This window comes from Mytilus galloprovincialis, chromosome 6 (genome assembly GCF_965363235.1).
Source record: "Mytilus galloprovincialis chromosome 6, xbMytGall1.hap1.1, whole genome shotgun sequence".
In the NCBI taxonomy this organism is placed as follows: Eukaryota; Metazoa; Mollusca; class Bivalvia; order Mytilida; family Mytilidae; genus Mytilus; species Mytilus galloprovincialis.
The window spans coordinates 80762449-80778311 of record NC_134843.1 but is presented as its reverse complement, the minus strand read 5'-3'; the positions used below and the strand labels follow the sequence as shown (position 1 = coordinate 80778311).

Here is a 15863-nt window from a genome sequence, read left to right as displayed (position 1 = left end):
AATTGTCGCATGCATTTTTGAAAATCAGCTAAAACTGACTGACGCCAGTTAAGGTAAGTCTGTCAAAATATTATGTAAAAAAGTATTTCCGTTATCTGGTTACAGCAAAATTGGTCAACACTCCCTCTATTGAGTACTGTGGATTCATTATTATACGTTGGATTCCAATTTCTGTGGATTTCGTGATTACACCTTAACTGCCAAATTAATGTTCAACTAATAAAAAAGATTGCTATATTGGCTTGTATGCTTGTCTTTGACAAAACACTGAAATTAAATATTCACGCAGAAGTAAGTTTTCCTTCATCAAAGAAAATTTGTATCTACAAAATTAAAAGAATCCACCGTAGTGTCAGTTCTATCCTGCAAAAATAAAATAATCCACCGTAGTGTCAGTTCTATCCTGCAAAAATAAAATAATCCACCCTAGTGTCAGTTCTATCCTGCAAAAATGAAATAATCCACCGTAGTGTCAGTTCTATCCTGCAAAAATAAAATAATCCACCGTAGTGTCAGTTCTATCCTGCAAAAATAAAAGATGCTAATTTAAGCTTGGACAAGGACATACCATTAAATGTGGCTACAGGTAAGATATTTTAGCATATAATATAACAATAGGAATATCTTTATGCAAAAGGAAAGGAGATTTATGTTTTTGACCGCATACAAACATTACAATTAGTTAATTTTGCCTTTGAACATTACAATTTGTAAATCTTGCCAATTCAACATTACAATTTGTAATTTTTGACTTGAACATTACAATTTGTTGTTTTTGACTTTGAACATTACAATTTGTTAGACCAGACAGTCAGGTTAAAAGAAGATTTACATTAAAGGTTGACAGCTGTAGAATAGTAGGGCAGTATGATGCTTTAATTTCACAATTTTCTCTTAAAAGATCAGAAAACATTCCAGTGGTGTATGGTAACATTACTAACAGTAAAGTATTCCCATTCACATTACAGGATTAAAGGTGGACTTTAAATGTGATAATTTATGTCATAGTAAATCTGTTAAGGTCCACTATTTCATGTCACTTTATAATTGACCTTAACGAGGCCCAATCTAAAAGAATTATGAAAAATCTGACCAATAACTATGTCTGAATTTTTTCCTCAATTCCTATATATGTATAATGAATGGATTAAGCTAAAAAAATATATACCTTACCTTTATTGTAGTAACGGGAGGGACATGCTAAAATAGGGCTAATATTATAATGGATATATAGTAAAAATTGCCCTGAAATGAACTAAAAGTGAATTTAAAAAAAAACTGTTCAATAACTAATTTTGTTTTTCACATATGACATGCATCAAACATCACTCTTTCCATTCAAAGTCAGAAAACCAGGTGTTGCGGGGGAAAATTTTTATAGGGGGGGCTCTCAAAACCTACATTTTACCATTTTTTTAAAAGAAAATCAAGATATCACTCAAAATATCCAAAATTAATTTTTAAAAATGTAATAAGTTGTCTCTTTGTTATCCTGGATCAACAAAACTGTAATTATTAATTAAAAAAACATACTTAAAAGGTAAAATTTCACAAGGAGGGGGGTGGAAGGGGGGGGGGGGTGCAAAATTTCAAGTCATTTATTATCATATCTTCACAAGCAAAAATCTAATAATCAAAAATAATTGAAAAGAAATATGTAAATGTAAATAAAACAAACTTATAATACATACATAAAAGAATGCATTTGAGTTGAAAGAAATAAAAAAAACTTGGTTTATTGGGTTTGACATTTTTGAAGGGAGAGTCTCAAAACTTTTTTTTATTTATTTTACAAATAGAAAATATCAATAGGAATTGAATTGCATTTTATTTGAATAAAGTAGATTCCTAGTTAAGACTTGCAAATGGAAATATTGGTTAAAAATCTTAATGGGGAACATCTCAAAACACAAATTGAATATCTAAAAAAATAAAATGTAATGCAATACCTTTTTTACATAATCAATGAACCGTGAAGTTGATTAGAAGGGTTAAATACCAAAATGATATTATTTATACTCTGATGCCTATAGGTTTATATAAAGTTTTCATAATGATATCATAGCACAATCCTTTATGGTAAAATAAAATAACTTCTACCTGCAGTTCAACCAGACTTTGTACCAATGGACTGTCGGACACAGAGATCTTTACACTATAATCCCCTACTTTTAGTAGACGTATATATATAAACTTGTGAGGGTTCAACTATAAAAACAGATATCTCATACAGAATCCTGTTGAAATCATTAAAAGCTGGTCTTTATAGTCTGAAGGCTTGGGTACTTTTAAGGCCGTGTGAACTCCTCTCTTGGAATGACGAGTCTTTTTTTTTCTGTCATATCATTTATCTTGAAATTTTGCTGAGCCATTGTATTCAACTGTTTTTTTTAAATGTTTTTGAGGCAATATGGAGCAGACTGTCAGTAGTCAATTCCAATGTCATTCAGTGCAGATCATATTGTGAGCCTTTATAGCTGAATCGGTTTCATTCGTAATCATACCACATCTTCTTATTTGTTTATATCTACTGCACCCGGGAGACTTGGTGATGACTTCATGCATTTGTTTCAACAATGTTCATTACTACAGACAGAACTAACACTCCCTGATCTATTCTTTGGTTTCTAGGCCAGATAAACATAATAAAAAAAACAATCTCTTACTGATTGAGTATTTAATAATTTCAATATTAACAATATAACAAATAACATAAATTCAACAATGAAAACAAGGTAACTATATATGTTTATGAACAGATTTTTAAAGTCCCTAAAACATAAGGTTGATAACTGAAATCAAATGAAATTGTAATTTTTGTGCAACATTATAGGATTAAACTTATTTACTGGACGGAGTCCTAAACTTACAAACAAAAAAGAGGGCTTTTATGTTGAATTTGTGAGTCTGAGACCAGATTACAAAGCAACCACGTTCTAAAAAAATGTGCTAAATTCTGATAATTATTAATTGATACATTTTTAATATTTGTTTTCCAAATTTTATCTTTCTTCAGACCTAAAATTCTTTTCATGTGTACTGCGCATGACTATATTAGGGAAGCAGTTTTGGCAAAGGCGTTTATTGACGTACCCATCCTTCCAAGCATACCTTATCAATATAAACTGAACAGATGGTCACTCAGGAAAATGTGATTCAAGTTTTCCTACTGGTTTATCCAAGATATCCATTAGTATTACACAAATTTACAAAAGGTTAACAAATATAAAATGATTGTCTTGTAGAGAAGCCAAGAAAATTTTGTTCACAAATTTTCCTTATACACAAATACAATTGGTAGTAAAATTTCAAACTACCCTCTTACAGGAAGTTCCTGTACTGAAGATCTAATTATTGCACTCAACATGTTAAGATCTGGAGTCTATTCTGGACCAAATATGAAATTATTCCCTTTCATAGAAGCTTAGACAATTTTGAAGACAAACTTTTACCTTGTACAATGAGTAGTTACATTTCAAACTATCAGCAAACACAAAGTGGCTGAATTCAGATCTAAAAACTGCTTAATCGTTACAACTCAATATTTTCAAGCTTTGGGCCAAATATAAAATCATCCCCTTTCATAAAAGCCAAGAAAACTTTACAAAAATAATTTCCTTGTACATTCAGCAGTCATACTTTAAACTGAGTAATTAATTTGGCTGCATACCAGATAAAAAAAATGCTTACAACTCTCCATGATCAAGCTCTGGGCTTCATATAAAATCATTCCCTCTCATAGAAGCGAAGAAATCATTGTCGAAAGATTAATAGACAGACAGACAGAATTACATACCGTGATGCAGGTAAAATGATACCCCCACCTGAATATTTCCTTATAAAACAGAAAGATGTTGAAATTTCAGAAATCTTGGTAAATTGAAATTGTTCCTGGGAAAAATGTAACTAAAATTTTCCACATTGCTATCATGTGTGAAATGATACAAGTGTAAGATAAATGGGATGTTGTTGATTGATGAATCTGAAAAAGAATCACATGGTATTGCTGACTTATATAGTAGTTTCTGAGAAAAATGTGACAAAAAAAATATCAACTTGGCTATAATGTGTAAAATCATACTAATTTTGTTAAACAGGAAGTTGTTGAGTGGGGAATCTTAAAATGCATCACAGGTTAAAGCTTACTTATAAACCCTGAAATAAAATATCAGAAATCCTCGTCTTCAAGTTCCTCAAAAAATTAAACAAAATATATTTATGGCACAGACAGAGGTAGAACAGTAAACCCCTATTTTGTTTAAAGCGCATGTATAAATATTAAATGCTGCCCTATTTATCAATACATGTTCATGTGTATAGTCACTGTATACAGTAATAACATCATTCTTCATTAGAAAAAAAGTCAGCTATCTTTTGGATCACTCGACGATTGTTACTAATTCTGGCCTTTCCACTGCCTGTCTTTTCACTCAACAAATAAAATAGACCATCAAATCCATCTCTATGATAAGAAATTTTCAGATGATTGTAAGTCAATGTTGAATCTTCAAGTTTCTTGAAAATTGTTCTAGAGAGGACCTTATTTCTTAACAAGTGTTCTAATGACTCTTTATTCGGTTGCACACCCTGAAATGTAACTTGGTGACTGCTGTAAAAATAGTCAGATAGGAGAACATCAATTTTCTCCGTCTTTTTTACAAGAGACATAAGCATTCTACAATCATCTAAAGCGTTGTGAGCGGAATAAGCTTCATTCAACAGTTTCTGAGCAATATACTCTTGCTTGTAATTTTCAAATTCTGGATACAACATTTTGAAAAAAGGTAAAGTATCACAGAATCCAACAATATATCTTGAAAAATGATTCCATAATTTATAAAATTTTAATTGATTAAATAGTATGATACTGTCAAATCGCCTATTGTTATGAGCAGCAAGCACAATGTGTTTGTCACTGGCACAAAGTGACATTAAAAACTGTATGAAATCTAAAAGAACTTGCTGTGGGTGTTTATGTGAAACTGGTTCATCGTTGTAAAGGAGCTCATTTGTCGCTGTATTAAACTTTAATCCTGTCACTCTACATGCATCTTCTGAAATTTCTTGAGTAGGAGTTGCGTATCTGTTAAATTCCTGTTCTTCACAAACTGCAGAGATTTGTGTAATTGAACTTTGTCTACCTATATAAAAAAGAAAATAACTTAATAAATTGATGAAAATAAGTAGATTGAATGATTGTCATGGTAAAAGTTCAATTGCAAATTTCTTTTGTATAATTAAACCAAGAGTAACAATAGTGGACACAGATCAGTATGGATAGTACTTAGCAGTCTGAGAGTATTGCATAGGAATATGACTCAACTTACTAAAGGATACCTCCACATCCCACATTTGATTAACTAAATTATATCAATTATCTCCCTTGGAATTTCTTAGACCAGGATTATTTTTCTTTATATTTTCCAATAAATGTGCATCTATGACTTAAATTTTGTGTAAGTTTCATAACATTTCCTTGATGAGGCATTCTAAAAAGTTGCAGATTAAAAAGGTGGAAGGACATTATTTGGCTCAACTAATGAATTCCTGATTGTCTAGAACTTTTTTCCGAATAAAATACCATTGTTATACGACAGTGTGTTTTTTTTACAATAGAACTATAAACGAACACAAGCTTTTTTTTTAGAAAATTTTCTCTTGACTATTTACCTAATAGTAAAAAAGACTTAACCAGCAAATAGTTTTTAACCATTTCCTGAACTTTTGTCTTTGGATAAAAGTGACATCATAGTCTGATAATACATCAATCTGATGCCATGGTTTTCTTTATAAAAAAATAGTTATTGACTGGCTTTTTCAAACAATAGCAAGTTTAACTATGCTTCCACTCTTTATCCATTCAATGATTTGTCCTTATAGCCTGTCAGTCAATAAGTATATAATATTGTCAGAAAATATCAAGTTTTTATACGCCCATCGTCTTTTAGACGGGACGTATTATGGTATACCGTTGTCCGTCCGTCCGTCTGTCTGTCCGTCCGTCCGTCCGTCCGTCGTCCACACTTCGGACAATAACTCAAAAACACTTTGGTGAATTGTTTATATCTATTGATGTAAGCTCCCTTTCAATTTTTATAAATTTCAGATTTTAAGTTTTGGATTTATGGGGCTTTATTCATAAAAAAAGGGGGATTTTCAACACTTCCGACAATAACTCAAAAAGGCTTTCACCAATGTCCATGAAACTTTGGTGAATTGTTTATATCTATTGATGTAAGATCCCTTTCAATTTTTATAAATTTCAGATTTTAAGTTTTGGATTTATGGGGCTTTATTCATAAAAAAAAGGGGGATTTTCAACACTTCGGACAATAACTCAAAAAGGCTTTCACCAATGTCCATGAAACTTTGGTGAATTGTTTATATCTATTGATGTAAGCTCCCTTTCAATTTTTATAAATTTCAGATTTTACATTTCCGTGTTATGAATTTTTATGCTTAAAAAGGGGGGATTTTCCAATTTTGGGACAATAACTAACACTTTCACAAAATTTTATGCAACTTTGATAAATTGTTTATATCTATTGACATAAGCTCCCTTTCCATTTTTTTAAATTTTAGATTTTACGTTTTTCTTAAGTAATGAATTTTTATACTTAAAAAAGGGGGATTTTATGAAACTTTTAATGTAACATCCCTTTTGATTTGTATATATATTTCTAGTTGATCATATAAATTCATTTAAAGCATAAAAAACAAGTTAAAAGAGCAACGGGCGTATCATGTGCTCAAGCGCAGCCCTTTATTGTGAATACTTGGCTGATAGGTGAAATTGTTTGGCAAGTCTGGCATATTCCCTTACTCCTAAAGCTTGTACAAATAAACTTGATGCTTTCCTATTTCCAATTCATATTTATATCATACTTAGTCCTGTGGTCTCTAAATCATAAAAAACGACAACTTTCTCAATATGTTCACAGTTGTCCTCTGATGGTCCTGGAATAACTGTCAAATCAGGTTCTTCTGCATCAGCTAAAATATACAATTGAGGTCAAATTATATCTTGTAAGAAGACCTATCTGGAAAAATTCAATATAATGTATAAAATTAGAAAGAAGGGATGTAATAACACTGTTTCGGTTTTTGTGTTGTAATCCACTGTCATATGAAAAAGTAATGGAAACACTTTTTTTTTGTTAAATCTTCAAAATACATTTTGATTTCAAATTTCTTTCTTATTTTGATATTGTTATATATTGGATAATTGTATATTTGAAAATTGTATATTTGGATATTTGAAAAAAAAACATAATATAAGTTATATGAAATAGAAACCACAAAAGAGAGTAACAGTATTATAAATAATTTACCAATAGTGTTAGCAGGGCAATTTCATTAATGGAAATTAGTCATGTTCTTTCATTGTCAAAATTATATTAAAAGGTTGTTCATCATGAAAGTTCAATCATATTCCCCAAACATCTATGTTGTCAAAAAACTCTAACAAAAATTATCTTTCTTTGTTAGAAAATAGTAAATCCCAAATTAATATAACTATAATTTTATATCAAATATTTTGGAATATATTTTATATATGGGTAGTGCTTTGATAGCATGTTGTAGGAACAATTATTGTTTTTTTAAATTCTTATTGAAAACGTACAGATAAAATTTATACATACCAATGACATTTGAGCAGTAAGTGTCCCCTTCCCTGATTTCATGACTTCTTGTTTCTGAAGATCTCTGACTTTTAAGTTTTAAACGTTGTAACTGTAAAATAAAGTCTACACACTCTAAAGCATGACAAATTTAATGTTTATTCACATAGTTATAATGATACAATAGGATAATACTTTATATAAAATTTAAAAAAAACCCAACAATTTAGAGGATTTTTTTTCATTTAAAACTTTCTATCATATGATCAAAGGGATGTAACTCCCACTAAACAGGGATTTTTAATTTTTTTTATCATGAAAATAAGAAATTTCAAAAGGCTGCATAAAACTATGTTTAGAATTTATCAATCTCCTTAAAAGTCATTTAATGTATAAAGATTGTGTTCGAATGAAAATTCTGAAATGCTTTTAAATCAAACCTTAAATTCCTTAGTCTTTGCTACAGTCCTTTTCCTGTTAACATCCTTGTCTCTTATTGCAGCTGTTACTGTTGTGGCAATTCCAGGACTAAGACCAAGCTCTTCATGGACCTAAAAAAACACACAAGAACTTGGGAGCTGTGTCTTACATTGTGTATGATAACATTTCACAAAGCTACCATCCTAAACAACATTTATATTATTCTTTTTGATATATTTTTTTCTATGTATGTGCCTGTCTCAAGTAAGGAACCTGTAATTATGTGTTAGTGTTACAAATTTGTTTTTTGTTCTATTTCTTTTATAAAAATAAGGCGGTTAGTTTGGTCTGAATTGTTTTACATTGTCATTTCGTGCCTTTTATAGCTGACTATGCAGTATGGGCTTGGCTCATTGTTGAAGGCCATATAGTCGCCTATATATATATATAATTGTTAATTTCTGTGTCAAGTTTGTCTCATGGAGAGTTGTCTCATTGGCAATCATACCATATCTTCTTTTTTATATCTATGAGTTTCATGTGATTATGGTTTATCTTTCAACTTAACCTAATTAGTGAACCAGTTTTACAGTTTTTCAAGTTTATAAACCATATTCTGTTTAAAAAAATAATTTGATGAATGTTTTTATATTTATACTTTATTTAAATAAATTATTAGTACCTGTGCAACATATTTGTAGCCTTCATTTTTTTGACAAACAGCAGCAGACAATCTGTGAGCTAAACTTCCACTCTCACTGTAATGCTTGTCTTTTGGGGCCTTTGATCGAACAGTGTTGTTAAAGCTTTCATTAGGATTACTGGAATCTAGTTTGCTCATCTTTCCCGGGTCAAGGTCTGTAAACACTTTTAAAAGATCTTTTTTCAAGTTTTCATCTTTGAGATCTGCACCCCATGGTAGATTTCTGTGCTTTGCTGTGGGTTTGTTTTTCATTTGGCACCAGTCTCCACATCCATCATGATTACCAAACTGGTGTAGCACTACAGATGGTAAACTGTTCTTTATTCTGTCTGAGTCACCTTTGTTTTGGGCTAACATGAAAGAAAAACTTTTAATGAGAGCAGTAATTGTTTTTACAGAGAGTTCTTTATATTTGCCTTTTATTTTGTGGAGCCTATTTGATATGTTCTTCTTTACATGATTGATGTCACTGACCTTTTCCAAACATGAGTCGACTTCACATCTTGCCCGATTGAATGCTGTGCAATCGTCATCTCCTATTAGTGTTTTTACCGGGGTATCTTTCTTTTTGGCGTCTTTTAGTATTTCCACAATCATGTCTGGTTCCATAGATTTGGCTGAGCCACACCAATTCTTACGACATTTATGTTTTGTTGGTAGCCGTTTTTTAAATTTTGCCACATCACATTTCCTGCATCTCTTATATCGAGCACTATAGCCAACAACCTTTCCTGTTTTTTTCCCAATCATGGAAGCTGTTCCTACAAAAAAAGTTTTCCATTGAATATTTTTTTTAAATTACTGGATTTCACTAATTACGTGTTACACCCACTTTCATGTCAAAAGGAATCTAGCTCCTCATATATATTATTCACATTATTGTACCCTTCATAAAAATAGTTGATACCAGGAGTATTTTTAATGTATTTTTATTCAAATTTATTTCATTTTTATAACCCTGTTCATTTTTATACACATATGTTTTTCTGCTGGTGGAAAATATTCTTTTTTACCTCTATGCCTTTTTCAATTTAGTTTTGCCAACAAACATAAACATATTTTACATACAATTTTCCTTACTTAGAAAAAAACCAAAAGAGAAAAAAAAAGATGAAGTATTCATTTTGTCCAAGAAACCCGTAAAAGGTAAACAAGATGGATAAAATCCAATTGTTATAATTTCTTTAGCCAAATTCTTTTGCAAACGACGAATCTTTCATTGCAAACATTTTTTTTTCTTTTCCAAAATGTGTAAAAATGGAGGCTGCCAACGGAAACCCTGCTTCCAAGAATGATATATCTGTTCAATATTTCTTAGTTTTAAGAATAAAATAAGTTTTTTTTTAGTTTTAGTATGACATGTAAACAGATCATAATACTTCCATCTTAAGATAGGTAAATAATAAAGATATAGTTACCAGACAAACTATTGTAACACCTTCCTGAGCCCCTTCTCTGATAAGCTCCGTCTGCTGATGCTGTTATTCCAGTTACACTAATAGGGCCACACACAGGATTAGTGTTATCTGTTGAAGCTATTCCACTACTGCTTGTTGCAGTTTCTGACCCACTAGCAATGGCATGAATTGCATCACTGTCATTATCGGCTTGTAAATTACCTGAAATGAAAAAATGATTGACAAGTTAAAAGATAAAAGCACTACATATGGACAGCAACCCTACAACAGGTCAGGCAATGTCTGATTCCCCTGAAAATTTAAGGGAATATAGATCTTGACCCCATGTCAAATATATACTAATTGCTTTAGTTTCAGAGTTATAAGCCAAAATCTGCATTTCACCCCTATGATTTATTTATAGCAATGGCAGCCATGTTTTTTTTACAAAAGAGAAAATAAAACACAAACCTTGTACTAAATAAGGATAATTTAGACTTAGTTTGGTGTTCATTGTTTCATAGCAGGTTTTTTGAAAGTTAACAAACTCAAATAATAGACAAATTACATGTGAACAAAGCCAGATCTAGCTAGCCTCTTGTTTATCATATGAATAAAGTTCTATTTTTCTTTAAAGACTGACATATAAAAACTTATGTTGCGTTAATTATGATTTAAACTTCATTTCATGCTCATTCAAAATAGTGCTAATTTTCACACAACAAATCACATTCACATTAATATTCATGACATGTGTAGAGTGGTTCAATCCTTTGTAGATTGATATTCAATACTAGAAAATATCAGGCTTACACAAATCTGTCATTTAAGAGTCATCATTGATTTACTCACAAGTTTTTGTTAGCAATCCCTCCTCAAACAAAGCATTGTCTACGGACTGTTGTGCTATATTTTCAAGAATAGGCCCAACCTCTTCACAACGTCTTCTTATCAGGCTTTCACTGACATTTGGCAAATTTAGTGATGTAAATAAATTATTAAGCTGTATTGGTCCTATTCCACTGTGGTACATACCTGAAATATTAATTTTCATTTAAAAAATTGCAGTATTTGTATGTGTCAATACATTTATGTACATATAGGAATCTGATGTACAGTAGTTATCATGTGTTTATGTAATTTATACATGTTTCTCGTTACTCATTTTTATATAGATTAGACCGTTGGCTCCAAGTTGAAGGCCGTACATTGACCTATAATGGTTTACTTTTATAAATTGTTATTTGAATGGAGAGTTGTCTCATTGGCACTCACACCACATCTTCCTATATCTAACATATATATATTTTAAAACTAAAAATTTGAACAACAGTACTAATATAAGGTGACATACTGCAGCTGTGCTATATGAGCAGTCAAATTGCATCGACTATAATTCATCTGTGATAAACAGTCAGTGATCGTACATGTATATATCCCCTTGTATATGACGTAGACAATGGTTTTCTGTACAGTTTAATTGATGACGTCAATAAAATATACAGGTTGGCGGAAATTTTACGCCTTTGGCTTATAAGTAAGAAATGATAGTTTCTACTCTAAATACATCAATTAGATCAGTTATAAGAGTTGCAGTTTATAGTGAAACAGCATACCTTGTTTCGAAATATAAATTTTATTTGTACTTGGCTGGAAAAAAACTTTTTCTCGCCACAGCCTCGCTTTCTATCTGCTTCTACATGTTGTAAGTCTTGTACAGATAACATTGATATTTCGAGACATCAAAAGATAATAACCAAAGGCTGCAAAATTTTCCTAAAATTACTAATTCCGGGGCAGCAGCCCAACAACAAGTTGCCCGAATGGTCTGAAAATTAAAGGGCAGATAAAACATGACCTACATGTAATGAACAAAAAAATACTGCATTTTACCCTATGTATTTTTAGCCATGGCTGCCATCTTGATTCATGGGGGGGGGGAGGGTCATGGGACACATCTTTTTAACAAGATACCATAATGATAAACGCAATGATCATGATGACTGTCGACAAGTTTGGTTAAATTTTTCTTAGTATAGTTTCAGAGGAGAAGATTTTTGTAAAAACCATGATGGACGCAAAGTGATGAGAAAAGCTAACTTAGCCCTTTTTACTAATTTATATGTTTACTTAAAATCTTGCCTTGAGCTGATAGACAATTTAATTTTTATGTGGTGTTTTTTTCATTAACAATTAGCAATTTAATGATCAGTATATATCTGGACAACTGATCTGTCAAATTAATTGCTATTTTTTTTTAAAAGAAACAAAAGTATTTAATGATTTCAATACACAAATAATATAAATATAAAAAGTCTGGTTAAACAGTTTTCTATATATAGAACAAGGAGACTATATCAGACCCTAAAAAAAGAATAGGTTTGTTTGCCCTAATGCTACATGTACCTTCCTTGAAAATACTACCTACTTAAAAATCTTTTATTGTCCTAATGTGAAAATATTTATTTTTATTCAGATAGACATGAAGATTTATAAACATTGATACTTAAATTTCTCATAGCCAAAAGAAAAAGAAATAGCCTACCTACATTGTAGCAACAAATATACCCACTTTCTCGATGCATAGATTGGGTACTAAGGGTTTTGGCAAACCAAAATATTTCTAAGTGTGGCCTCATTCTGACACAAAATTTTCACTGATTTTGGATATATCCACATTGCGGCACATGATGTTAAAGGTTTTGTTATAAGAGTCAGGGTTCTCACTAGGAATTTTTCATGGTGAGTCCTGGGACTCATCACTTTTAGAAATGGTGAGTCCCAAAAGATTTTGATGAGTCCAGGATGCAATGTATTTTTTTTGTGTCATAAGATAATGAAATGTGACGAAATACAACTTATAAAACGATGCGTGTTGGGTTGGTAGATTTTATTAAATCAATAAAAAATATGACTTCTTAATAGTTATTGCTCAAAATTTATACATTTTACAGACTTCTTTCTGGGTCTATATCATATCCTTGATGTGGGGCCACATTGAAAAAAATGTTGGTTTGCCACAACCAGAGTTCCATAAAAAAGATCAGGGCAATAGTCTGAGTATTTGGTGCATAGTACAGAATAAATTTAAAATGTACATGTACAGAATATAAAAAAGAAGATGTGGTATGATTGCCAATGAGACAACTGTTCACAAGACAGTTTTTACAACTAAAGGTCACTGTACAGCCTTCAACAGTGAGCCAAAGCCCATTCAGCATAGTTACATGTAGCTTCAAAAGGCCCTGAAAGCTATATCATAATTATGTCAACAAATTTAATCACAATCCCAATTCAGACAGTATCAAGCTGGAATATTGTGTCCAATATTGCCCCAATTGTCAGGGTTTGATAAGCGCTCAATGAAGCATTTTATTCTACTGTGTAAAGTACCTTTTCACTGGATGATGTAAGATTTTGGTTCTGTAAATTTGATTTTGTATTTTTTACATTCTTGCCCGACAGAAAAAAAACCAACCAAAAGCAATAAACTAAAGTAACGATGATAGTCCGTTGGAAGGGGACGAAAATTGGCTGACCCGTGTTAAGAGAGAGTCATATCTCTTGCACGGAAGCAGGACAAGTCGCCCCACTGGCAAGTCGCCCCACACCTAATCGCCCCACTTTTTCACCAACTCGCCCCACTTTAAAAAAAAATGCCCCAACCTGGATTACCAAATCGCCCCACTTTTTAAAAAATCGTCCCACATGTGAAATTGGTTTAATCATGTTAAATATTTATTTTAACTCTATTCATACTTGTACTATTCATAAGTGGAAATATTAATACTCACTTCTTACTGCTATATTAAAAAAAGGGAATAATATAAGAAGTTTCTATAAGGTTTTCAATGGGATAGCATCTTTTTCCATAAGTGGGGCGAGTTGGCAGGAGTAATATTCATGGAATTTAACTTATATACAATGGGATAACATCTTTTTCTACAAGTGGGGCGAGTTGGCAGGAGTAATATTCACGGAATTTAACTTATATACAATGGGATAACATCTTTTTCTACAAGTGGGGCGAGTTGGCAGGAGTAATATTCATGGAATTTAACTTATATACAATGGGATAACATCTTTTTCTACAAGTGGGGCGAGTTGGCATCCTGGTTAATAATATTAAATATAATATAAATCTAGATTATTATCATTTTCTTTTAAGTGGGGCGAGTTGGCAGGAGTAATATTCACGGAATAACATCTTTTTCCATAAGTGGGGCGAGTTGGCATTACTACATTCATCCTGGTTAATAATATATTAGTCTAGATATTATCGTTTTCCATAGTGGGGCGAGTTCGCAGGAGTAATATTCACGGAATTTAACTTATATACAACGGGATAACATCTTTTTCCATAAGTGGGGCGAGTTGGCTTTACTAAATTCATCCTGGTTAATAATATATTAATCTAGATTTTATCGTTTTCCATTCAGTGGGGCAAGTTTTCAGGAGTAATATTAACGGGATTTAACACATTTCACAAGTGGGGCGATTTTTTAAAAAGTGGGCCGATTTGGTAATCCAGGTTGGGGCGGTTTTTTTTTTAAAGTGGGGCGATTAGGAGTGGGGCGACTTGTCATGGATTCCTCTTGCACGTTAAAGACACCCTTGTAGATTTCGAAAAAGAGTAGGCTAATGCGACTACAAGGCAGCACTCGCAAGACATCATAATTATTTGCAGTCCAGGAATTGGTACTAGGTAAACATGCTACATGTGAATATAAAGTATAAATATACAGGGTGTGCAGATTTTATTTTTGCACTTACCAGTTGCAAGTTTGGTGTTGACATCAAATATCCTTGGCCCATGGGATGCATTGTGGGTTTTGCCCATGGCAACACGTACAAAGTCATTACAGTTATAACAACGAACAATCAGGTGACCACATAAACCAGCAGGCAAAATTCCAATTCCATCTTTTAACTTCAATGTAATGTCACATCTGGAACATCTCATATTATCAAAAAAGGTTTGAATGTCAATCACATGTCTGGTATAACCTATTGGCTTTAATTTTCCAGAAAAATAGAACTCATTGATCTCATCAAACGATGCAGAGGATTGATACGTGTGATCATGTTGGAAAGAACCTGGTGTACATGGTGTAAAAGATGTATCAAAATCGGGCGTAAAAGTAGTATCAAAATCGGGTGTAAAAGTAGTATCAAAATCGAGTGTAGATGGTGTATCAAAATCAGTTGTGGATAAATCGGGTCTAGATATGTTGTCTAATCTGTTGTTGTAAGTCTCTGCCTGACAGTTTTTCAAAAACCGACCGTTCTTCTTTCTGCTAGGCATGTCGTCTGATATTGTTTACATTGCCGTAAATGGCGCGAAACTATGTCGTAAACAATAATAACAGTATAAATTTAAATAAAATATAAACTACGATCAAAAATTGATTTATTTTATCATTTTAGTTCCTAAAATAATCAGAAAAGGTATTGTTTATATTTATTTAATGTGTTATGTTATAACCGTTAAACCAACTACCGAAAAATCCCTGAGTTGCGCAATATTCAAAAACGCGTTCTAGATCGGGCCTCGTTAATTTAGGGACAATATTGATGGTTATATAAATGTTAACCCTTACTGAAGTCAGGTCAATGTAAATACAAATGTAGAATAAAGTATTCAACTTCAACATAGGCTGTGTTTCACTTTGAAATCAAGAAAAAGTGAATAAAAATCATTGGCCAGATTGAACAAATTTT

General features: G+C 31.8%; 2 protein-coding genes across 4 annotated transcripts in view; one reads left to right on the top strand and one right to left on the bottom strand.

Moving 5' to 3' along the window:
• Nucleotides 1-15863, top strand: part of LOC143080470 (puratrophin-1-like) — a 103094-nt gene that overhangs the window by 34965 nt on the left and 52266 nt on the right. The window lies entirely within an intron of this gene.
• On the bottom strand, nucleotides 3783-15681 carry LOC143080471 (uncharacterized). Its single transcript, XM_076256328.1, has 8 exons — nucleotides 14916-15681; nucleotides 10995-11177; nucleotides 10164-10364; nucleotides 8725-9506; nucleotides 8063-8173; nucleotides 7644-7734; nucleotides 6886-6993; nucleotides 3783-5141 (listed from the first exon to the last, which is right to left on the bottom strand). The coding sequence occupies exons 1-8, from the start codon at nucleotides 15445-15447 to the stop codon at nucleotides 4342-4344; spliced, it is 2808 nt and encodes a 935-aa protein (XP_076112443.1). The 5' UTR covers nucleotides 15448-15681; the 3' UTR covers nucleotides 3783-4341.